This window comes from Anabrus simplex, chromosome 2 (genome assembly GCF_040414725.1).
Source record: "Anabrus simplex isolate iqAnaSimp1 chromosome 2, ASM4041472v1, whole genome shotgun sequence".
NCBI lineage: Eukaryota > Metazoa > Arthropoda > Insecta > Orthoptera > Tettigoniidae > Anabrus > Anabrus simplex.
The window spans coordinates 328,380,017-328,405,996 of record NC_090266.1 but is presented as its reverse complement, the minus strand read 5'-3'; the positions used below and the strand labels follow the sequence as shown (position 1 = coordinate 328,405,996).

Here is a 25,980-nt window from a genome sequence, read left to right as displayed (position 1 = left end):
ATTGCTTCTTTTATCAAGGTGTTTTTAAATCTTGCCCACTATACCTCACCACTCTCCACTTCTTCTGTAGGCAGTTGTCATCTTATACAGTCCTGATAGTCTGCTCTTTTTCTAATCTATTGTAGTTCCCACACCTTAATCTTAGGTAATTTCCTGGTTGTTATCTTTGGTACATTAATGTCTTTCAGATCTGCTAATAATAATAGGTGGTCGCTATTGAGGTTCTCACTTGCAATCACCTTGACATCAGTCACAAGTCTACTTCTTTCTTTATCTGTAATGACATAGTCAATGACCATCTTGCTCTTTCCATCCCAGCTGTAACAGGTAATCTTGGGACTGACTCTTTTGTTGAACCAACCGTTTTTTACTACCAAACAGTTTCTTATGCAGAAGTCTAGGAGATGTTCCCCTTCTGAATTCTTTTCCCACAGGCATGTGGTCCCATCACCTTCTCATGGCCATTCCTGTCTGTCCCGAGCTGTGCGTTGAGGTCCCCGATGATGATTACCCTCTCTTCACCGATGGTCTCTTTTAGGTCTTCGAGAAACTTGTTCCTTTCGTCTTGATGCAACCAGTCTGAGGGGCGTACACTTGCACCAGTGTCAGCTTCTCTTTCCCAAAGTGAACTGCTGCCTTTATTATCCTCTCATTGATGTACTAAATCTCTGTAATACCATCTAACTCTTTAGACAATATCAATCCTAATCCATTTCTCAACTCTCTGTTGTTACCATTCCAGTAGCGGGTGTAGTTTTTCCTCAACTCTTTTTTTCCTTTACCTTTCCATTTGGTTTCACTCAGCCCTAGGATTGATATTTTCCTTCTACCATGATGTCTACTAACTCTTCACATTTCCCAGTCATACTCAGTACATTGATTGTTCCTATTCAAGTGTGTTGTCTTTTCCACAGTTCTTGCACAATCACAAAGCTTCGCATGTCATCAGGCTGTAAGCCATTATACCTGGCATGGGTCTGCAGGTGCTGTTGTCTACTCCGAGTTCTTTGTTTGCATCCGAGGCTCGTATAAGTGTTGAAAGCGATTGCAGTTACTCTCCAACTGACTTGCTAGGCCCAACGTTAGAGGAAATTTTCTGTTAGGGTTATCTCCATTAGCCTTTAGCAGTCCCCTGCCACATCTCAAGGCAGCAGCTTCCAGTTGAATTTATGTGCTATTCCCTACACAATGGCTTCAACAAGCCCCCTAAGGGTGAACTCTTCTACCCATAGCCATTAGTTCTCTCTCAGTTTGTCAGGTTTGGTAACAGCCGCCCAACCCTTGGCCAGACAGGCGCAGGTAGTACCGTCTGTCGCATACGGTAGCAGGATGTACCTGACCTCACTAAACTGATCACATAATGTTGTCTGTTAATATTTTAATTCATTCTGAAGAAGACTTCATTCCATGTACTTATGTTTCTTGTCATTCTGTACCTCTGCAGACTGCTTGTGATATGTAGAAGTCTGCCCACCTTCATCTTGGTCTGCCTCTGTGACTTTTCCCCAAAGCATGTGTCCCACATGGTGGCTTGTATGTCCATCTGTCGTCTTGTATCCTTGCGATATGACCTCCCCAGTTCCATTTCTGTCTCATAATTCTTTCTATTATTTCTGTTGCTGCTGATATTTGTGACAGTAGCTCATTGGAAATTCTATCTCTTCTTGTTATTCGTAATACCTTGTGCTCCTTCTTCCTTCGACATACTTGCAGCGCAATCATTTGTCCGATTGTTGGTGACCACATTTGTCTTTTATAGAATACTGTCGGATACACACAGAATTCCAGCGTGTCAAGTTTGAGTCTTCTGTTTAACTTACTATCAGAATAAATGGAAGAGACCAAAAAGCCTTTTACAACCTAGTATTCTTGACGATTTCTTAAGTTTTCTTTTTTTTTTTTTACATCGCACTGACAGATAGGTCTTATGGTGACAATTGAATAGGAAAGGGAAGGAAGTGACCATGGCCCATGGCCTTCAGTTAGGTACCATCCTGGCATTTACATGGAGAAGCGGGAAACCACGGAAAACCACTTCTAGGATGGCTGAGGTGGGAATCCAATCCCCCCCTACTCAGTTGACCTCCCTAGGCTGAGTGGACACACCCCCCCCCCCATCCCAGTCCTCCTACCACTTTTCAAATTTCATGGCAGAGCCAGGAATCGAGCCCGGGCCTCCAGGATTGTTGTTTATAGGGGCCTAATCTAGGTCATCGGCCCCTAATGGTATGAGATGGAATTAAATGTAATAATAATTAAAATTTACAATTTACGCACAATCTAGAATTAAAAATATTGTGATTATGAATTTAAAATAATCAGGATCTAATTCCCAACATCTTATTTTGTTATAAAATAATTTAAAAATAAACTAAAATGAATTAAAATGGAATAAGGCATTGCCTTTGAAACGAAAAAGTAAATTTTATTCAAAGTAAAGTTTCCATTAAAAGTATACAATGATGGATAAAAACAGAGTTAACAGAATTAAATAATTTTAACAAAATAAAAGACAAATAGAAACATCACGTTCAAAACGATAAAACAGGCCACTATCCCTCATAAAATGGATGATGTTTGCTGAGTGTTTATCTTGCAGAATTAGGGAGATGGTACTCGGAAGTTTTACTCCACGGCATTGATCGGCCAGGCCCATGCACGCCGTAAGGATGTGTACTCCGTTCAAATGACCACCGCAAGTACAAATCACAGGGCTCCTGAACTGAATAACTTTTTTTTTTGCAAGTTGCTTTATGTCGCACCGACACAGGTAGGTCTTATGGCGACAATGGGACAGGAAGGACTAGGAGTGGGAAGGAAGTGGTTGTAGTCTTAAGGTACAGCCCCAGCATTTGCCTGGTGTAAAAATGGGAAACCACGGAAAACCATCTTCAGGACTGCCAACAGTGGGGTTTGAACCCACTATCTCCCAAATACCGGGATACTGACCGCACTTAAGCAACTGCAGCTATCGAGCTAGGAGTGCGTCCATGGCCGATCCGAAGACTACTTAATACCAGTGCTTGTCTCTGAGAAACCCGAAGGGATTTCTCCCACGCCTTTGTAGTTCCTTTGATTGTTCTCAGATTGTTCTCAGCTCATTTGTAAGAGGGGTGGCTTTCCACTCCAACTCCCAATTGGACATTACCAAATGTCTCAACTGAGAACGAATATTACAGGCTGGAACCCTGTGAGGCAACAGGGGCAATGCAACCATCTGCTTGACAGCCCTACTGGCTAACTCGCTTTCTGCTACATCCAGCAAGTCCTGGATCCCCTGCACCAGAGGGTGCTACGGGAAACATGCATCAATAGATTGTAGCGAACTAAATGATTATGTATACAGCAAGAAGTGTCGTTCATTGGACAGAGCGTACCGCAGAGCTTCTAAGATAGGGTAATGGCACTACATATCAAACGCCCTTTAAATATCGAACAGTTCACACATCTCGTTGCAAAATAAGGATATCGAAAAGTTTACATAACATCTAAGATTTCTAAATTCACTCTTCTAAACTTAGCTTTATGTCAATCGATAGGTCGAAATCGTTACCGTGTTGGCGAGCGCGGGAAAGTCTCAGAACTTTGGAGCTGGCGGGATTTTGATCAGATTGTTGTACTGTTACTAAGGTGCAGTGCCCCTGTGATTACCTGTTTTTGCCGGTAAAATAGTGTCTTTGGAAGGTATCCTTTAAATAATAGGTTGTATTAACATACATACATGTTTATTAATTTCTTGTATTGTGAGCTTTCACCTATCTTCATATTTATTTCTAAAGCAAAATACTGTTCGATATTTGACTCCCATTTTATAATATCGAAAAGACGTTCGATAAACGAGGTGCATTTAATACAAAAACAACCTTTAATATCGAACACTACTGAAAATTAATGGGCTGTTTATGATTTTAATTTGTGGTATTGTTTTATTTGGTGCCGAAGTCCGGATTTCTGTGGTCGTGACTGCTGAGGCGTCTGTATCAGTAACTTGAGAGGGTCTGAATTTGAACCTCATCGGGTAATGTTAGATTTCCTTTACGATGTCTTGTGTCTGTCTGATGCTGTACGTTGTTCTAATCATTTTATTTAACAATCCTGTCACTATCCAAGGTTTCTCGTCGTCGGCAAATAAAGTGGCGTCGACAAGAGGGTGTGTGTGGGGGAAGTTACCTCGCACTCTTTGGAAGAAAAAACCAACAATTTTATTACATTTTAGCCATTTAAAACTACAAAGCCGAAAATAATTGTTCTTGCAGTTCTTGCTTATTTTCTTAACTTAGTGCTCAGAGCTTGACTATGGTCAAAATTAAGATGCCCAACCGGGGAATTGTCCCAAAACCCAAAGTTAAACCTGCTGAAAAAATAAAACGGTGTCGGTATTCATTATCTGCCTTGACTGAAGCTGTTCAACAGGTTAAGTCCGGTCTGATGTCGCAAAGGCAGGCATCTAAAACATACCAGGTCCTTTTAACAACGTTAAACGACAAACTATCTGGACGTCAGAAAATTCAGACTACCCTTGGGCAGAAGCCGTTCCTGAGTCCACGAGAAGAAGAGGGGATTAGTGAATGGGTAATCAACATGGCTAAGAGAGGATTTCCACTGAAGAAAAAGAATTTACTTGACACTGTTCAGCAAACTGTGCAGTCATCAGGGAGGAGCACACCGTTTAAGTATGGAAGACCTGGTAAAACCTGGTTCAAATGTTTTATGGGAAGGCATCCTTCCCTGTCTCAGAAGAAGGCTGAAACCATTAGCAAGGGCAGGACTGCTGTCTCGGAAGAGAGAATACGTGGTTGGTTTGCTGGAGTCGTGCTACCTTGAATCTGAGGATGTAAGATCAATTATGGAAGACCCAAGCAGGATCTTCAATGCAGACGAGACAAATTTTCTGTTCCATAAGGTTTCAGGAAAGTACCTTGGATCAGAGGGGAACAGCTTCAAATTACGGTAACCTCTAAAGAGAACGAAGGCATAACAGTGCTCGGAAATTTCTCTGTCGATGGGCGTTGTGCCCCAACAATGATCGTCTACAACATAAGACTTCAGCAACTTATCGAAGATAGTGTACCTAAGCCCTGGATCTACGAGAAAACTGAAAGTGGCTGGATGAAGGCCCCAACATTTCTGAACTACCTTTAACACTTTAGGTCATGGTTAGAGGTAGAGAAAATTACACTTTCTGTTCTTTTTTTTCTTGATGGACACAGGAGTCACTTATCCCTTCAAGTCAATGAATATTGTCATGATCATGCAATAATATTGTACTGCCTTTACCCTTACGCCACCCACCTTCTGCAACCCGCAGATGTGGGGGTATTTGCACCTCTAAAGAGAGCATGGGAAAATGCTCTTCAAGATGAGAAAATACAAACTCTCGGTGCATCAGTAACCAAGGTAAATTTTGCACCCATGTCAAAAAAAGTTTGGGATGATGCTGTTAGGCCAGATATTGTGAAAAGTGCCTTTTGTAAGTTTGGTCTCTATCCACTAGTTCCCAACGCTGTGGATTACACAAAATGTGTTGCGGATAATTTGAAATCCCCACTGGGAAGGCAACAGCAAGAGAGAGACTAAGGCAGCCCATCATCCCTTTCCACTTCCAACCAGAAGTTAAAGTTTGTGCTTGATGACCTGGAAGAATTCTTGCCTCCTCGCATTCTCGATAAGTTCAATGACAAACTAAGACGTGATGGAGAAAAACGAATGATGGTGAAACAGATTTGTATGCTTATTGGAAAAATGTTACAACTCGGTACAATGCAACACGTGAAATAATATCGACTAATCAGAATGAAACACTGATAGGCAGTTCATCAGAAGATGATGGTGAGCAGGGAAGAGATGATTTCATGTGGAATGATGAACGTTTAAGAGGTGTACGTACCTTCTCCCAAGAAAGATATTCCTGGTGCCGTCATTTTGAAAAGTGGAGTAAAAGTTCACAAGCCGAAAATATTGAATGAGCATGAAATGGCTTCAGAACTTCCTTGCTCACCCACCAAGTAAAAGCGAAGATTCTTTCAAAGATTTTCTCAAAGTTCCTCAAGTATCACAAAAACCTCATCAGTTTAGATAAAGGAAAACATACATGATATCTTCAAAGGAGTACCGGGAAGAATTGAAGAGAAAGAAATAAGGAAGACTAAAGACATGCTCTGCTCTCTGTGGAACGGTAGAGATAAGAAACTGTTTTTTGTGTGTTTCTCAGGATATTTTAATGTGTATTAACATTGCCTCCTCTACTTTTGTGATTTATATTTAAGAATCATTCTATTTTGCTCATGCGATTACAATCATGTAATGCCTAAAGTAAAGTGATTTATAATAAATATTTCTGTTCGGTATTTAAAACCTTGCCATTCGATATATAAAAATCATGTTCGATAAATAAGACCTCACTGATCGATATATAACACAGACCGTTCGATATATGAAGGAATACAAATGGCAGATTCAAATGGGTTTGCGAGGCGGTGTTGCTAAACCTGTACGTGGCTGGAGACTAGCTTGAGAGCACCAAACGAAAAAAGAAAACTTTGCCAGGAGAGGTATTAGATCACGTCATAGTAATTATGCTATGGTGGCACCAGCTGAAACACACTGTGTGTTCATGTCTGATGCTCATTTCTCAGAATGGCTCTCAACCCAGTCTTAAGCCACATGCAGATTTAGCAACACTGACTCACAAAGCTCATTCGAATTCGCCCGCAAAACTATGATTGGTTAACTTCAGCAGCTAATAAAACTACAACGGTGAGAGATATTTAATTATTTTTTCAAAATATTTACGAATATGACCAACCGTCTAACGTTCATATACCCAGTTTACATTGTTTCCAACCACCCTCTATATTGATATAAATTTTGTCATTGGGCCTACATGAAATCTGTTTGTTACTTTTGTTATCAAGTATCAAATACCACATTTACTCAAGTATTAGACCCTCTTTTTCCACTTTTACAGCCAAAAAAGTAAGGGGGTGGGACCCAGTACATGGGATAACCTCAAATTTTGTGCAGTCAACACATGGCTTCTAGGCTATAAGGAGCTATACATTATACATGAAAACATTCCACACTACTTTTCAAACTTATGAATGTATTTCAGTTATACTGCCTATTTTCGTTGTAAGGCAGTATTTCTAAATGTAAAAAAACAAGAAATGGTGAACACAACTTTTAGCCCTACATATAAAGTAAATAGTTTTAGTTACTCATAATATCACCATATTCATTTAATCTCATTAATTCTTCTGATTAGGTTGATGTCAGAAAGGCCATACGATTGAAAAAAAATCGCTACGAAAATTCGTCTCGCTTCATACTCGACCCTGTAGAGAAAAGGGATAAGCGTATCATATTATCACATTATCCAACACTGATGGAAAATAACTTAATGGGCAGTCAATTTTGTCTGTCAGCTGAGCAGTAGGCCTACTGCACAGTAAACCGAGTAAATCTAATCACTGCTTTCATTTTAATTATCGTCTTGTGTCGCCAACTTCCCTGTTACTGGCATGTCGTCATTCCGAATGACGTCATCTTCACTACAATCTCGTCAGCCATGCATCAAGAGAATTTGAAGGCCCGTATTTTTGGAACTTTTACAAATAGTTTTGTTCCTGACTATAGATTCCAAACAGTGAGAATCTATTTCCTAATGGTTTCTGGAGAGTTTGCGTCTACGTAGCAGAAGCCACTCTTTCCTAATAAAGACGTGCTGCAGAAAGCATCCCAAACCACCAACTGATAACTAGAGTATGTTACGAGTTGTACTTCCGAATGTAATACATAGTGACTGGAAGCGTTCTTTGCATAACTGTAGCCATTGAAAGCCAAACTCTTATTTTTAAGTATATTTCATGCTTGTTTTTCAAATTTATCACATCAGGATTTACCTTAACAGCTGTAAATGATATGAGAGAGATCAGATTGTTTAGGTTATGTATGTTATCAAGTGCCCGTATAGCGCCAGAAGTTCCACGACGGGAAGATTAAAAATAAATGACAGGAAAGTTTACCGCATTTATGGATATCTTCAGGTGTGGCAGTAATGCATTTTATTATGATAATGTTTAATTTCGTACGATTGTTGTATCCATTTTTTTATTAACTCCTAGTATGTTTTGTTTGGCGTCTCCAAAAATCGTTAAGTGGGGACATAAATTATTATGATTATTTTTTGAGAGGTACATTGGCGAATAAAACATGTTATGATTGGATTGTTTTTATCAAGTTTTAAACCTACTTCTAACCAAAGAAACCTGTCTTGGCCTGAGTTACGAGATATTGAACGATCACTATGTTAATGATCTCGCCTGCTATATTAATAGCAACAACCATGAATATTTCTTAACTGAAGTAAACTAGTTTCCTCATCCCGCGGTGGTGCAGCTCTATTTAGACAGGCCTCCAGTGTAAGGTAGTTGCATGTAACATTTTTACCGCATATCAATCTCCTGCCATTCGTAAATCTCTGGCAATACAGTATCAGAAATCAAACTCAGGCTCTCGAGAACGGCAGCTAACTGTGCTAACCATTACGCTGGCGGACATTCTTAACTACAAAACACAGACACGCATTCATGAATGATGCGTGCTTGCAGTGCGCGGGTCGGACACGAAACTATTCACCTATTTCTGCGATGCCAGCAGAGCTGCAGTAGGCCTACGCTACAGAGGCGGACATTTCTTAAATACGAAACACAGATATACCGCATGACTGACGAGTTTTTTTCATTGCGTGGATTGTACAGACGAATCTATTCACAAATTTGTGCGATGTCATCAGAGCTGCAGTAAGGCTTGTACCCGCTTCGAAGCAGAGTCGTCGTTGACTCTGACAAATTACGTTGTGGGAGGGGGTCCTGTATGCGAGTTGTTTTTTCATTTTTTCGCTTTGAAAAGCCAGGGGTGGGGGTGAGGGGTCTAATACTGTTCCCTAATTCCATTGACAAGTTAGACAGAATACCCCCAGATGATATTCTTCTTCATGGCATTGTTTCAACGTGTTGTTATTCTTTATTCATATCATACGGAGTCCATCTCATCATATGGGAAACTAAGAAGATCAAAGGGAAAAGGAATGTCAATGGCTGCATGTCTCTTTCCTGGCCTCAAAGAAAACAGCACTACATTTAATATTTGTTAATGCTACCAGTGTGCTTCCCATACTTTGTGAGCATATTCAATCTGATAGCGCACATGTGATAGCAATGGAATCCCTGGTCTATATTTTCCGGTACTTGTTTAGTGTTACATATATAAAGCTTGAATCTTACCTCACTTTAATAATGATCCCCTTTAAACTGCATCTTCCAGTAAGAGCAGCAAGGAACAAAAATAAATTTGTACTTCATTTAAATTAATCACATGCCACAATGAAACACGACTAACAAAACAGACTTCAATGACTTAATACTTTACAATATTTTATTTTAGACATTTAGGGAACAGAACTCACAAGTCACACAAACCTCTCTCAACTACCTCTGTTTAAGCAGACTGAAGGCATTTTGCAAGATGAGTGACCAGCATGCCTTTGCTGGCGAGATGTAGTGTTTACAGTGCACTATGTCTTATGGTATGGGCTATATCAAATTTGTTACTTTCATTGACCTGTCTCAGTCCCATCCTTGGCTTTGACAATATGAAAGTGACTGAGGTATGAGTGATGCTAGTAATACCATTGCTTATGCAGCCAGTCCCTGTTATGAATGGTGTGAAGATATCGCTCATAGGGTCGGTTGGTGCATGCATTTCAGTGGGCTTGGCAGACTGATATGTAATAGCAGTGGCTGGCTCGGTGAGGAAAGCAACGGGAAACTACTCACTACTCATTTCCCTAGCACGCCTCTTCAGTGATCCCTAGGCTATTTATGACAGCTGTTGGCGGAGCTGCAGAGGATCAAACCAGCCTTCGGGCTGAATACCCTACATACATACAAGTGACCAGCACATGCTCAGAACTTTCCTCATGGCTTCCACACTTTACTGATCAGTTTAAAGACGAATGGACTGTCTGGATATTATTTCTGTCTAGACAAAGCCTACAACAATGAACTGTACACCACAGAAAATTTAACTGCCCCACACAACAAAAATATCTCACAGAATCTCTACAGAAAGAGCTTTCAGCTTTCTTCAGAGAAACTCTATAGCATCTGCACTCCTATATCCCGTCAAAAATAGCTGCTTCAACAGTAATAATTGAAACAAAATATGTAACATATTACTGATCTGCGAGTGCCTATGAAATCTGAATTTGATGACTCGAGATGTTATCAAAAATTTACCAGTATGGTTAATAGTGTGGCCTACTGCAGTAACATCATAGTTTGTGAACCATAGGCAACGCCTGAGTGGCCCAGTATGTGGTCCTGAGAGCTGGGATACCAGTTGTTATGGAATGGGAGTGGGTATCTCGGACATACTGCGCAAGACCAATTTCATGTTCATTGTACAAAATGGCTGAAGATGCTCGACAAAACGAGCGAAACATGTCCCATTTAATGTTTGTATTGTGGTAGATGTCCTTTTAGGGGCAATGAACATTTTTATGTATTGAATGAGGTGGATATAAAAACAAGAATTTGTAACTATTATCTTGGACATATTCCGAGCCATGGCCCTCCTTGTCCTCAGGCGGCTAGGACTATACAATCCACCAGTGGTCCCTAACCCGTTAGAGAATGGAGCCTCACTTGGACAATGTGTAAGTAAGGGTAGCATCCTGCTTCACAGATTTTTCATCGAGCACATTCAGAAAGTTTTAAGCAAGCTTCGCACCTAAGGGAGTAACACTGTTCCACTCCCATTTGACAGATGAGGTACTCCTTGGAACAACTTGGCGAACAACATGGAATTTGATGGGGAGCTATCAATATTATGAGGGATTATGGAAGAAAGGAAGGAAGGAAGAAAGAAAGAAAGAAAGAAAGAAAGAAAGAAAGAAAGAAAGTGGAGCTGGCTGAATCAGCGAAGAGGCTGCATCTAGATGTGTTAGTCGTTAATGATATTCAGGTAATGGGACATAACTAGGAACAGATAGGACAATAAACAGTGTACTTGACGGGTGTTAAAAAGGCAAGGGCAAAGTGCAGGGTAGAATTGTTCATCAGGAATACTGTTGCACACAACACAGCTTCCGTTAGGCACGTAAACTAGCAAATGATGTACGTAGATTTGGCATTCGGAGGAATTAGGACAAGAACTGACTCAGTGTATTCACCATGTGAGGGTGCAGACGAGGATGAAATTGACAAGTTTTATGACGCACTGTGTGACATCATAGTTAGGGTCAACAGCAAGGATAGGATAATGCTAATGGGCGATTTCAAAGCAAGGGTTGGAAATAGAACTGAAAGATATGAAAGGGTACCGGTTATTGATAAATGTGAATAAAATATGAAAGCCAATAGGAACGGGAAGAATTTGCTGAACTTCCCTGCTAGTATGAATAAATAATGAATAAATTACGAATAAATTCTTCAAGCATAACTATATTCACCAGTGGACATGGGACAGTAGGGGCACCAGATCCATAATAGACTATATCTTAACCGACTTTGAATGAAGGAAATGTTTCATAGTTCTAGAGAATGTACATGACAGAGAGAGTACAGAGGGGAAAATAAGTTTGCCCTATTAGAGATCTGTGGGATTAAGGCTAGATAATTAAAATCAATCAAAGGCATTTATATGGACAATTTGGCTGCAGTGAGACTGATGGTAGAAAGAGTTCTTGGTTCAAGGTATTTACAGCGCTTAGACAAGGCTACCATCTGTCACCTTTGTTGTTCATACTTTACATGGATCATCTACTGAAAGGTATTAAATGGCAGGGATGTGTTCAGTTAAGTAAAAAGGTAGTAAGCAGTTTGGACTATGCTAACGACTTTGTCTTAATGGCAAAAGCCTGCAATCTAGTGTCTTGGAACTTTATAATAGGTGCAAAGAATAGAGTATGAAAAAGTTAGCATTTCGCATTTAGTAAGAAATCCAAGAGAAATGAATCCCTGACTGGGGATTCAAAGCTGGAACAGGTAGATAATTTGAAGTATTTATGATGTGTGTTCTCCCAGGATGGTAGTACAGTAAGAAAGATTGAATCAAGGTGCAGTAAGGCTAATGCAGCAAGCTCGCAGTTGCATTCAACAGTATTCTGAAAGAAGATAGTCAGCTCCTGGACGTAACTATCTCTACATCAGTCTGTTTTCAGACCAACTTTGCTTTACAGGAGTGAAAGCTGGGTGGACTCAGGATATCTTATTCATAAGTTAGAAGAGACATGAAAGTAGGGAAGGGTTGCTGGTACAAGCAGGTGGGAACAATGGCAGGAGGATACTCTGAATGAGGAGATAAAGGCTAAATTAGGAATGGACTCTGTGGATAAAGCTGTATGCATAAACCAGCTTTGGTGGTGGGGTCGTGTGAGGCGAATGAAGGAAGACAGGTTACGTAGAAGAATAATGGACTATGTTATGGAGGGTAAGAAGTAGAGGGAGACCAAGATGATGATGGTTAGACTCAGTTTCTAATGATTTAAGGATAAGAGGTATAGAACTAAACGAGGCCAGAGAACTATTTACAAATAGAGGATTGTGGCAGCAGTTAGTAAATTCACAGAGGCTTGCAGACTGAACGTTGGAAGGCATGACAGTCTTATGTAAGTTTGCTTGATAAAAACATGAGTTACTCTGGGATTGGTTGTTATCAAAGGGTACTGTCAAAATACACTATTGCTCGAGTCAAGTCAATGCAAACTGAAGAACAGAACAGTTTAAAATTTTCACGATGTAATAACCATCTAAGTTAAAATATATCTCAAAATGAAAGAATAAATGCATAACCTACAACCACTCCTGACATCTCATTCATTTAAATGATTATGTCTTGTTGAAACTGATGTGATTTCAATTTAACTGAGAAAATGATAACCCCATTTTATGCATAGGTGACAGCACATTTCTCTTGGAAATTTGACGGAGATAATCTAATCTGAAAAACAAAACTAAACTTGGTATGGTTTATTGACTGCCAATTCAAACCGGAAAGTATTAAAAACTAACAGCTTCTTATAGCCCGTTTATTTTAATCTAAAATGATCTTAAAATCTCACATGCTATATATGGAGTTATTGCTAACCTGAATTTCATACAATCAAAAGTAGAGGAAATACACCAATACAACAGAATAATTTCCAGCAACTGAACAACTTCATGTTAAATGCAGGACAATGCCAAATCAATAGCATGTAACACAGGAGTTGGTGTAAGTACATAAAATCCCAAGCCAAGTAAAGGCAGTATGACTAAGCAACAAATATGAACACAGAACAGGAAGAATGCCTTATGAAGGCAAGGATAAGGTACAACACATAAAAATGGGAAAACAAACATCAATAAACACATTCAAACATCTCGCTTTATATCAGCGAGGGCAAACATGAGTGTCACATTATACATTTACTTCATTCTAGCCTTTGCATCAGCTCAGTTGGAGGCTTGATTTTGAACATTAACTGCTTTTCCTTTCTCTATTTTTGTGTGACATATGCGCACACAAATATTATATACACATAAATACACACAATGCACACAGAAATATATATTTCAATCATAATATAAAATGAAATATCAGCAATATTTTTTATTTAAATCCAAAATCAATATCAAGAATCCGTTGCTTTCTTTGCTTTTTATTTTTTAGATACCAGGAAGGACAATGGCGAGTGGTCTATGAAGATTTGCCGTATTACTGTGGTATTCGGAAAGCAGTTAGCTTCCTGAGCCAAACAAAGGGACAATTGGCAAAATAATTTGCACGTAGGAATGATCAGAATTTTATCCTACTAATTCTCCTATCTGGACTGGTACCAATTAATTATTGCTGTAAAACATTTGCAGGAGCAAAATAAATTAAGCTGAATTGTGTATTATAATATTTTCTTATGCTAGTAGTGGGTATCTCACCAGCACCATCCTACCTTCTCCGAAACACAAACTCTATCCTGGGTGCAGCTTTAATACAATTGAGATCCTACTAATCACAAAACAGTCTGCAAGTCAAATTTTAACCTTTTCTTCCTGTACCACAAGAATTTCTCCAGACAACACTCACTCACTGTTTGGTATGATTAAGACCCACAGTAAAACTGTAATTTCATAGCTATATAATCATTTCAATGAGTATTCCACACTTTATGAAAACTGTAATTGAAAACCTACAACCTGTTTTCCAGTCATTGACTGGGTCAGGGATGTAATAAATGAATCATATATAGGATATTAGTACTATAGGGCCACCACTCCTAAAGTGATTTATTAATGACTCGTAGATGCTATGAAATGAGAATGGAGAGTGTTGCTGGAATTAAAGATGACAGGGAAAACCGGAGTACCCGGAGAAAAACCTGTCCTGCCTCCGCTTTGTCCAGCACAAATTTCACATGGAGTGACCAGGATTTGAACCACGGTATCCAGCGGTGAGAGGCCAACGCGCTGCTGCCTGAGCCACAGAGGCTCAAAAACTAGAATTATGTAAGAATATTTCAAATTTTTTTTTGCTAACCCTTTCCACTCAAATTATTTGTAAGTCCTGATTTCTCCAACTCTTTTTTATTTCTGTCAGCATTCTTCATATTTTAAAGCCTGGTATTAAGTACTGGTTATAACAATCTGTACAGGAAGGAACTACAAAAGTAATGAATGCATGGTATTTGTGTGACACAAAATAATGTTTTTCCACTTAACAGTATGCCTTGAGTGTGTGGAAGCATTCAAAGCAAATGTCTGGATGGAGCCCTGGTTGCTTTTCACAGGTTTTGCAGAATTGGACTGCCTCTTGCCTCCCTCCAACAACTTTCCTGTCACTGCAAACCTTGCAATTCTTAGTTTTGCCTTTGGGATGGGGATACAGCAGGTGCAGCTTGCCATTCAGCCTCACTTCTTCATCTATTGAGGAAGGTCTTCCCCTTTTTCCTGTTCTGTGTATTCCGTACAGTTCCTACAAGCTTTTCCTGTACTTCAGATGGGTCATTCCATTGTTACCTTCTTTGAAGAGTACGAAGGCATTCACTATTGTGATCTCCATAAGCCAGAAGAACATTTTTCTCCACACTTCACTGACTTACATGTGAATAGGTATGAGCTAGCATAGTGGTTAGAAAGATCAACACCCCCCATGTATTGATTATAAGCACATACAGCTGTAGGTTTCTCTAAAATTTCCTCGGCAACTTGACGTCTTATTCTTTGCACAGGCTGAGTGGAACTGTCATAGAAACTGGAGAGCATAGCAATAATCCTTTCAAACCAAGCATGAAGTGTTATCTGTTCGGAGTGCAATAATGTCCATGTTGTTTCATTCTCTTTGTTGCGGCTTTTCTCGCTCGTAATTGTAGACCTCTCCTATTTACCCTTACAGTGCCTGTAATATGGACCTTTAGTTTCAGTAGCTCAGCTACAAGGTCGTAACTAGAATAGAACTGGTCCATAAAGACATGAAACCCAGTTTAGTAGGTGGCTCGCAAACCTTTTGTAGCCAAATGAATAACTATCCTGCAAGTGAAGGGTAAATCAGGCCTAACAAGTAATTGTGTGGTTATTGAACCATAAGATGGTTCAATCGCACATACGTCACCAGTATTCAGGTCTGATAGTACATAAATACGGAGTCCCCACTTTATTGGTTTCTGCTTATTTTAACACTCTTGAACACAACGCGACCCTTGAAGCCTACTATGCTTTCATCAAGGCTCAGGTTCTTTCCTGGAATGAAGTGTTCCCTGAATTTCATGTCCAGATACAACACTATATTTCTGACCTTTGAACCTATAGACTGTGGGCCTGCCTTATCAGTATCACAGGAAGAAAGATGGTGATTCTAGAATATGTGTAGAAATCTCTCTCTAGAAAACACATCTTTGTAGAACATCTGCTTATCCAACCAGTCTTCACTAAATTAATCCTGTATTTCTGGCTTACTGTTCCTTCCCATGTTGATAATTACACCAAAAAATGCCTTCAGCTCTTCTAAAGTCACAGCTTTCCAAGAAAACCAGATCGATCTCTTCTCTAGTGGAGTATTTTGCTGTATTTTCATTTCAGCAAATTTGTTTGTCTCATGGACAATAGAGGTTAACAACTGATCACTAAAAAATAGCTGCCAGTACTCTAATTCTACTAGGGCCATCCGGAATGTAGTACCCGTTAGCGTCGCATGAAGCGCTGACGACTCAGGTAGCCGCTGGGCAAGGTCAGACCGCGTCAGTGGCTTGTCTGCCTGCTCTGTGCAAGGTTGCGTGACACTAGCATTGCCTGTGTTGTGTCTGTGATCATTTAAAATGTTTAAACAAATTGAGAACCCCGCCGGTTGTGAAGTGAGGGCTGTGATTAAATTTCTTAATGCACGAAACGTTCGACCTTGTGATATTCATCTCCAATTAACGGAGGTGTATGGAGACAGTGTGATGGACGAGTCGTCTGTTCGGCGCTGGTGTCACAACTTCAACCTAGGGAGGGGGAATACAAAAGACGAGGAGCGTTCCGGGACACCATCTGTCATTACAGACCAACTGCTGAGTGCAGTAGACGAATGCGCGAGGAACGATCGGCGTGTCACAACTGATGAACTCTGAACATTTTTCCCAATGTGTCTCGAACAATTGTTCATGAAATTGTCAAAGACCATCTGCATTATTCAAAAATCTGTGCAAGGTGGGTCCCTCGCACGCTTAGAGGAGCACAAAACCAAGTGTATGGCTGCAGCACTGACGTTTCTGGGAAGTTATTCCGATGAAGGAGACTCTTTCCTGACTCGCATCATTACTGGGGACGAAACATGGGTTTGTAATGCATCACCTGAGAGTAAACGACAGTCAACGGAGTGGCATCATGCTCATTCATCAACCAAACCAAAAAAAATTCAAGACAGTTCTGTCCACCAGGAAACTCATGGCAACTGTTTTCTGGGATCGCCGAGGTGTACTGCTCGTTGATTTTATGGCCTGTGGAGACACAATTAATGCTAATGTGTATTGTGAAACATTAAAGAAATTACGGCGGGCAATACAAAATCGACGGCAAGGTCTATTGTCTACAGGTGTCATTCTCCTTCATGACAATGCAAGGCCTCATGCAACTGTGATAACACAACAACTTTTGCAGCAATTCATGTGGGAAACCTTCGACCATCCCCCGTATAGCCCACACATGGCCCCTTCGGATTTTCATCTCTTTATGAAGCTTAAAGACTTTCTGGCAGGAAAAAGATTTGACAGCGATGAAGAACTTAAACGAGCCGTGACTACGTATCTCAATACGCTGGCGGCGGAGGACTATGACACTGGAATGCAAAAACTCGCCCCACGTTATGACAAATGCCTAAATTTGCTTGGAGATTATGTGGAGAAGTAGTGTAAAGTATACTCTTTCCAATAAAAATGTGTATATTTGTTAATATTTACTCCTGTGTCTTTATTGCGCAAACGGGTACCACTTTCCGGATGGCCTTCGTATTTTAGGTCTAATGCCACAACCTATGAATCCAGTGACTAACGTGTTAAGGAAATTTGGGTAATCCTGCATCACCCGTTCTCCACGATCTCCAAGGTATGTTTGAAGTCAGCACTATATGACTGGGACCAGGACGAGTCATAATATTATAGCCTCCTCCATGATTTCTTGTGATGCTGATATCAATATTGTCACTTGAATCACTTGCGGATATATCACTTTCATCACCAGATTCAAAATTTTCATTACTTTCATGGTCATCATCAAAATCAGCCCAAATAGACTGAAGAATCTTAGATTTGGTCAGACTGTGCGCTGCCATGCTGCTTCACCGCTACTGCTTTCCAGTGTCAACAAAATGGAACAATTTTGTTAAGCAAAGAGAAACTAAAACCTATTTGAGGTGCCTAATATCAAACATGGACATGCGCCACCTATATCAAAATTGAGTTGAGGATTGATCCTTATAGCATTTTTAATGCTCTTTCTGAATTAGTGGTCCATGTCTTTCATAAACAAATATTTGTACCCAATTTTTAACATAGAAATATGCAGTTTCTTTCATAATCAGACACCTCCAGACGTAGTTTGTATCAAAAACTGACATGAACGTTTCAGCCAATCATATTGCTACAAGTGACATCAAACTGTCATGGCGACCAGAGAATTTTTATCGACATCTTAAGGAAAAAAGAGGAGGATTGTTTTTTAATGACCTATGATTGTCAAAAGAACCTCGTTTTGCCAAAATTAAGTGATCAGTTGGCTTATTATTCCAGGCAACTCTACTGTTACAATCTGTCTGTTGTAATAGGCACATCTCAAAGAAAACTGCGCCCTGATAATGTGTTTGTTTATACGTGGCTGGAGAATGAGGGAAAGAAATCATCAAACGAAATAGCATCAGCTGTTGTCAATGAGTCACGATCTAATGATTTACAAGGCTTCACTTCAGTCAAGTTGATTGCTGATGGCTGCGCCGGCCAAAATAAGAACAGTAATATCTTGGCGATGTGTGCAAAGTGGCTTACAACGTATGCACCATCCTCTGTTGACAAATTAAAACGGGTATTTCCAGTTACTGCACACTCATATTTGCCTCCAGATAGGATTTTTGGACTCATTGAGAAAGACCTTAATAAGATGACGACCATAGTAAGTCCTGATGAATATCTTGAGGTGTTCAAAATGTACGGCACAGTGAAAGTGATTGGACAAACCTTGGAACCACTGAATTGGAAAGAACAAGCACAGATTTATCTGAAATCTGCTAGTCAACTTCATTTCAAAATTTCACAGTGTAAAAGAATTATACTCAGGAGCACGAAAAGAGGCAATGTTGTAGTTAAAGGTGAGCTAGGCTACTATTTGGACTATTTGGAAACAGGCATTAAGCATAAGATCACGAAAGCATAACAGGTTAGTCTAATGTTAATGAATCCTTTACTTTTGATATTGGCATAAATGTAAACCCACAGAAACTTAAAGATGTTGACATATTACTAGGAAAGCACTTCGGTAAAGACTTGAAATGAATGCCTCTCTTAAGTGGTATATTGAAGTCATCAATAAGAACATTTGTAGTGAAAATGAACAAACTGTTATTGATTATTTATGAATGTGATTGTTTTGAAGACCCTTGTGATGAACCAGAGGTTATTTGCCCAGAAATACAGTGAAGCAAGAACTGAAATGAATGTTAAAAATGTCAACAAAGTATAAGAATAGCCTTATTTCTTTCATATTTTAATTATATTTCTTTTAAAATGGAAGTTTACTTCCGTATCATACTGCAACTTTTTTCCAAATATTGGGATAGTTCGTTTCAAAAGTGGACAATTACATGGATGTTTGTATCAAAAATGGACAAAAGCCAATCTCGGTTTCAGAAATGGACATTGTCATATTTGAACGTGTTTTACAGTGACTTAGACTGAAATTCCTAAGTGTCAACCATGATTTTCTTGTTCATAGGGCTGGAAATATGACACAAAAAAAGTTTCACACATATAACAGGGGTTTAACATAGAGAAACGAAAATGTGGCTCTACTGAAAAATTATCACAATGGCTTTTGTCCATGTTTGATACTAGGCACCTCATTTGGTTTCTTTCGGTTTCCGGAAGGGACCAGCACTTACCAAACGAAGTACAAAAGCCCTGGCATGCCAGGTAACCTAGCAACGAGCGGCAAAACATTGCGTTGACTCAGTGTCGACACATGACCTATAACGACCTCAGGTCGACAAACGAGTGGAAAGGGTTAATAATCGGATGATTGGCAAATGATCTTATGTTTCATGTTAAGTTTCCAAGCAACCCCTATCAGGTCAAGGACATGTTCTATCCAAAGCTTATGAACAGTTCTGGACACCAACCAAGCAAGCAAATCAAATTTTGGCTGTCATTTAAGATCTTCACAAATCTACAATTTGTTTTGACTGATCTGAAGATTGCAAGTTCATATTTCAACAAGGTGTCTTTTGGCAATACATTTTTAAAAATTCACACAAGCTACCTACTAAAAATGGAGATGAGAAATGACTTACCTTGATCATCCAATTTATCTACTTCTCGAGAACATGAACTTTTCATTGTACTGTTTTCTTTTGTGGAACATTTGGTAGGTGAACCATTTCTAACAGTCTTCTGATCGACTAATTCAGTCTGAACTAGAAAAAAAAAAAAACCACAAGTAAAGTTAGAAACAAAGTCCACGAGTTAACTATTACTGGATTGAACTAGTCAAAGGAAAACTGAGGTATTTTTAAAATACCGTATTTACCTGCATATTAAATGCCCTCCCCCCCCAACACACACACACTTTTACAGCCAGAAATAGTAAACAGGGGTCCAATATGTGATAACCTCAAAAATTTTGCATTGAACACATGACTTCTAGGCTATAAAGAGCTATAAAATGTGCATGTAAACATTCTACACTATTCTTTAACAAACTTTGAGTTATACTGGCTATTTTCATTGGAAGGCAGTATTTCTAAATGTAAAAGACAATAAATGTTGAACACGACGTTTAGGCCTACATATAAAGTAAATATAGTCAGTTTTAGTTACTCATATCACGTCATTTGTTACATTTCATTAATTCCTCCGATGGAGGTTGACGTCAGGAAGGGCATACGGTCGTCGAAACACTCTACGAAGATTCGTCTCGCTTCATACTCGACCCCGTAGAGAAAAGGGACATGGATATCGTATTATCATGCAATATTGATACATAATAACTTTATGGCCCATCATTTGTCTCCATCAGTTGAGCAGTATCAATCAATCAATCAATCAATCAATCAATCAATCAATCAATCAATCAATCAATCAATCAATCAATCAATACTGATCTGCATTTAGGATAGTCGCCGATGTGGCACTACACAGTACACCCGAGTAAAACCTGATCACTGTTTTCATTTGAATCAAAGTTTTATGCCGCCTACTTCCCAGCTACTGGCGTGTCATTCCAAATGACATCTTCACTGCCATCTCATCAGCCAAGACAACTACAATTACAAGTAGGTACTGGTATTATAGTTGGCCCTGTGTCAGCCATGCACTGCAATCAAGAACATTCGAGGTCCCGTCCATTGGAACCTTTTAGAAATAGTTTTGTTCCCGACTATAGAGTCCAAACAGTGAGAACCTATTCCCAAAATGTTTTCTGGAGACGGTCTCTGATATTTCCAGTTGGTGTAGCAGAAGCCACTCATACCAAATAAAGCCGTGCTGCAGAAAGCGTACCAAACCACCAGCTAACAACTAGCATATGTTACGAGTTGTACTTCCGAATGTAATACATAGCGACTGGAAGCATTATTTGGATAACTGCGGATGTTGATGGCCAGACCCTTATTTATAAGTATATTTCATGCTTCTTCTCTACATTTATCACATCAGGATTTACCTAAACAGCTGTAAATGAGATAAGAGAGAACGTATTGTTTAGGTTAAGTATGCTATCAAGTGACTGGATAGTGTCAAAGTTCTACGATATAAAGAATAAAAATAGATAACAAGAAAGTTTTCCACACTTATGGATATCTGCAGGTGTGGCGGTATTTTGCTATCAATGTTTAATTTCATGCGATCATTGTCTCAATCTTTTATTAACGCATAGTACAAAGGGGTACCCAAAAATAACCGGAATAACATTGCCATGGGCAAAGCTTGTGCAGTATGCATTTCTGTCGCTACGCAGGTATAGCACAACTCATTGCCAGTTCAGTGCTGCCTGTGTTGTCGACCTGGCTTGTTCGGTTCATCTGCAGCGATTGTTTTTGCTAGCGCTGTATTGTTCTTGTTTCCTTTTTTATGATGGAAAGTTTAAGTGAACAATGTGCAGCTGTGAAATTTTGTATTCTACTCTGTAAAAATACTGCTAAAACTGTTTTAATATTGAAAACAGCTTACAAAGATGACGCTATGGGGAAAACTCAAGTGTATGAGTGGTTTCCTCGGTTTAAAAATGGCGACATGATGACTGATGGCAAACCACGTTCTGGACGTCCATCAACTGCCCAAATCGACGAAAATGTTGGAAAAATTCGAGAGCTTGTGCTCACAGACTGTAGACAGACAATTGATCAACTGACAGATTAGTGGGTTATCTTGCAGTTCGGTTAAGTGAATGTTAACGGAAGAATTGGGAATGAAAAGGAATGCTGCCAAGTTCGTTCCTCGGGTTCTGACTGACGATCAAGAAGAATGTGGAGTTGAAACATGTCGTATTTTGAAACAGCAGCTCGAAACTGATCCAGATTTTATGTCAAAGGCCATTACTGGTGATGAGTCATGGTGCTATGGTTACAACCCAGAAACAAAACAACAATCAAGCCAATGGATGACATCATTGTCACCCCGTCCAAAAAAATGTTGTCAAGTCAAAACAAACACCAAAACGATGCTGATTTGCTTTTTTGATGCCAAGGGCGTAGTTCATTCAGAGTTTGTTCCCCCAGGTCAGACCGTCAATCAAATCTTTTATTTGGAAGTTTCAAGAAGATTGCGCCACAGTGCTCGTCAAAAAAGACTATCTGTGGCAGACAAAAGGCTGGTTCTTCCACCACGACAACGCGCCTGCACACACAGCCATCTCTGTTAGACAGTTTCTGGCTAAAGATGGCATGGTTCCACTGCCCCACGCACCTTACTGGCCTGTCCTGGATCCGTGCGACTTTTTCTTATTTCCACGCATGAAAAGAGGCATGAAAGAACACCGATTTGACAACATTGAAGAGGTCAAGAAAAAAACTAGAGAGGAGCTGTCAGCCATTTCTAAATATGACTACAAAAAATGTTTCAAACAGTGGAAGCATCACTGGGACAAATGTATTAGTTGTGATGGAGAGTATTTTGAGGGAATAAGGTTGTTTTGTAAAAAATTTGAAAAGATATAGCTTTTAAAAAATTCGATTTTTTTGGGTACCCCCCATGTTTTGTTTGGAGTCTCCGAAAATCGTTAAAAGTGGGGACGTAAAAACAATATTATTTGTTAGGTATGTTGGCGAGTAAAACAATCGTTATGATTGGATTGTTTTTATAACGTTATAAACTTACTTCTCCTCCAAAAACATCTATATTGGCCCAAGTTACGAGATATTAACCAATCACCTTGTTAATGATCTCACCTGCTATATGAATAACAACTGTGAATATTTCTCAACTAAAGTAAACTCATTACCTCATCTCGAGGTGGTGCAGCTCTTTTTTAGACAGGCCCCGAGTGGAGGGGAGTTACATGTAGGCCTACCATTTTTACCACATATCAACCTTCATGCCATTTGTAAATCTCTGGCAGTACGGTATCGGGAATCGAACTCAGGCTCCCGAGAACGGCAGCTAATTGTGTTACCATTACGCTAGCAGACATTCATAATTACAAAACAGAGACATATACCACGACTGATGCATGCTTGCAATGCGCAGGTCAGACACGAAACTTTTAATCTATCTGTGCAACGTCATCAAAGCTGCAGTAGACCTACGCTACGGAGGACGTTTCTTAACTACAAAACACAGGTGTACCACATGACTTCAACGCGTTTCCATTGCGTGGGTCGTACGGATGAAACTATTCACAAATTTGTGATACAATCAGAGCTGCAGTAAGGCAAATTACGTTGGGGGGGGGGTCTTGTACGCAAGATTTATTTTTTTTCATTTTCTTCATCTCAAGTAGTGAAGAGTCCTTCAGTCTCCTGTGAGGATGCCTTTTCATTGTTTCAACTTCTTTTCTTTGTTAATTTATTTACATCTAGTTTAGTTTATTTCTTTTGGTTTCGAATTTTTATTTAAACTGCTGATAAATGAATTGAGTCAGTAATGTGTATATAAGCACTTTATGATAGTGTGAAATGCTACATTCAAGGCAAGTAAATAAATGACTGGTTGAGCACCAAATACTTGAAAGCTGAGTTAATGGTGATGGTGTTACATTGCCATCACCAGCAACATATAATCCAGTGCAAGTGCCACAGTAAGTGCATGTAGTTGTTAAAAATACTGAAGGTGGCATGCAAAAGATTCACTGAAGGTCATGGTCAAATACTGAGGGAAGTGTCAAAACAATGGAACATAACACTGCATCATCTTTTTTTCTTCAAGGGGCCTCTAGATATTAGTTCCTAATTAGTGTCGACCCCTAAGATCTTTTGCTACCATGTTTTTCCTTCATTCCCACCTAGATATACCTGCTCTCTTCACAAAGTTGCAGGTTGTTCTTATTGGGTCTTCTTGGATTTTTGCTCTCTGTTCACCTTGTAGTCCTAGAGTGGAGAGTCTGATTCTACCCAGCACCTCACATTCGAAAAGTATGTGTTCAGCTGATTCCTCTGCTTCAATGGATTTCCTACACATTACAAATTACACATCTCTATTCCCCTCATAGGAAGTATGTAAGTGAGATGATCGCTCTCTGATAAGCCTTCCGAAAATAGTATGAACTCATGCTCCACACGTGTGAATCAGCCATGCACTTAGATGCCATTACTTAGCAAATGCATAGATTAATACACTGCATCACGTGCTGACACGATTATGCGAGCACAATGTTAATTTTATCAAGTAATAAATTTAAACTCGCCACAAATTGTCTCCAAATGGCTCCTAAAATCTCTAGAAAAGTCACTAGTCGCTATCTTTGAAATTCTGTCACTAAGTTACTAAAAAAGACTCCAAATCTAGCTGCTAATCTTTAGAATTGACTAGACTGATGTGAACGAACACGAACATAGCACGCGAGAAGGAGAGATTGACAATCGATACATGCATGGCGATATACAGGTTTCAATAATCATCGCACATTCCCGTGCATTTCTAGAATTAATAAATGTCGATATTTCATTTGAAAGTGGCCAATGGGCGAAGGACTCCCGCCACTTGCATACAAAGCTGAAATGACGGGATTTGAAAACAAATGTTCGAAGTTCACAAAACAATAAGCTAAAAATCGGGGAAAATAATAGGAAAATCGGGAGGCGAGAAAAACTGTTGGAAATCGGGTGTCTCCCGCCTAAATCGGAAAAGTTGGCAGGTATGTACATGCAATCTTGTTCGGGTTGACTGATAGTTGTTCTTCCCGACATCAGTTCTCCACACAAGGTTGAGTGAACTTTGCATGAGGTCCTGGGTAACACTCATCACCTTACCTCGTACCACAATCACTAGGTCATCTGCGCATCCTTGTGTACAGAAACCCTGTTCGTTGAGCATAGCTATGATTTTGTTCACCACGAGGTTCCACAGCAGAGGCAAAAGAACTCCCTGAACACAGCCTCGGGTGGCCCTAATCGTCAGCGTTTCCTCAAACAGGGTTGCTTTTATCTTCCTTCCGACTAACATGCATTTAATCCATTTGATGACCGTTTTACTCATCTTGCTCTTTCCAATGCTTTGACCATGGAGTTATAGGTTGTATAGCTGAAGGCTCCTTCTATATCTAGAAATTCTGCCAGTGCAATTTCTTTATATTCTAGGCTTTCCTCTAGAGTACAAACCAACTGGTGAAGTGCTACTTCAGTGGATCTGCCAGGTCTATATGCAAACTGATTTTCATGTAACGGTGAGTTCAGTTGCACCGTTCTTCTGATACACTGTATCATACAAAGAATGTAAAGAAATTGGCCAGACTGGTTGAACAATTGCTCCTTTGATTATATGCAGTCTACGTATAAGATATATTAATAACATATTACCCTGTCAAAACTGCAAGGAAATGCAAGAAAAGAGGTGATGTTTATGTTTAAAAATTATAGGAATGATAATGCTTTGGTTCCAACTGAACTGCCCCATAAGTATGGAGTGACCCTATGCCATTTTGTTCAATGTACATAATGCAGAGGTATGTATGTATGTATGTATGTATGTATGTATGTATGTACAGCCCTCAACCCAAAGGCTAGTTGGATCCTCAACAGATCCACCATTAGCTGTCACAGATGGCCCAGGCA

At 39.6% G+C, this 25,980-nt stretch overlaps 1 protein-coding gene across 4 annotated transcripts in view; it reads right to left on the bottom strand.

Moving 5' to 3' along the window:
- The window catches only part of LOC136864111 (YTH domain-containing protein 1), a 541,394-nt gene that overhangs the window by 348,101 nt on the left and 167,313 nt on the right, over positions 1-25,980 (bottom strand). For all 4 annotated transcript variants that reach the window (XR_010859272.2, XR_010859271.2, XM_067140687.2 and 1 more), the window contains one exon: positions 20,068-20,190. Coding sequence is in view for 2 of the 4 variants with exons in the window: in XM_067140687.2 (XP_066996788.2) it covers positions 20,068-20,190 (123 nt within the window). In the remaining 2 variants the exon portion in view is untranslated. The remainder of the gene's footprint in view (positions 1-20,067; positions 20,191-25,980) is intronic.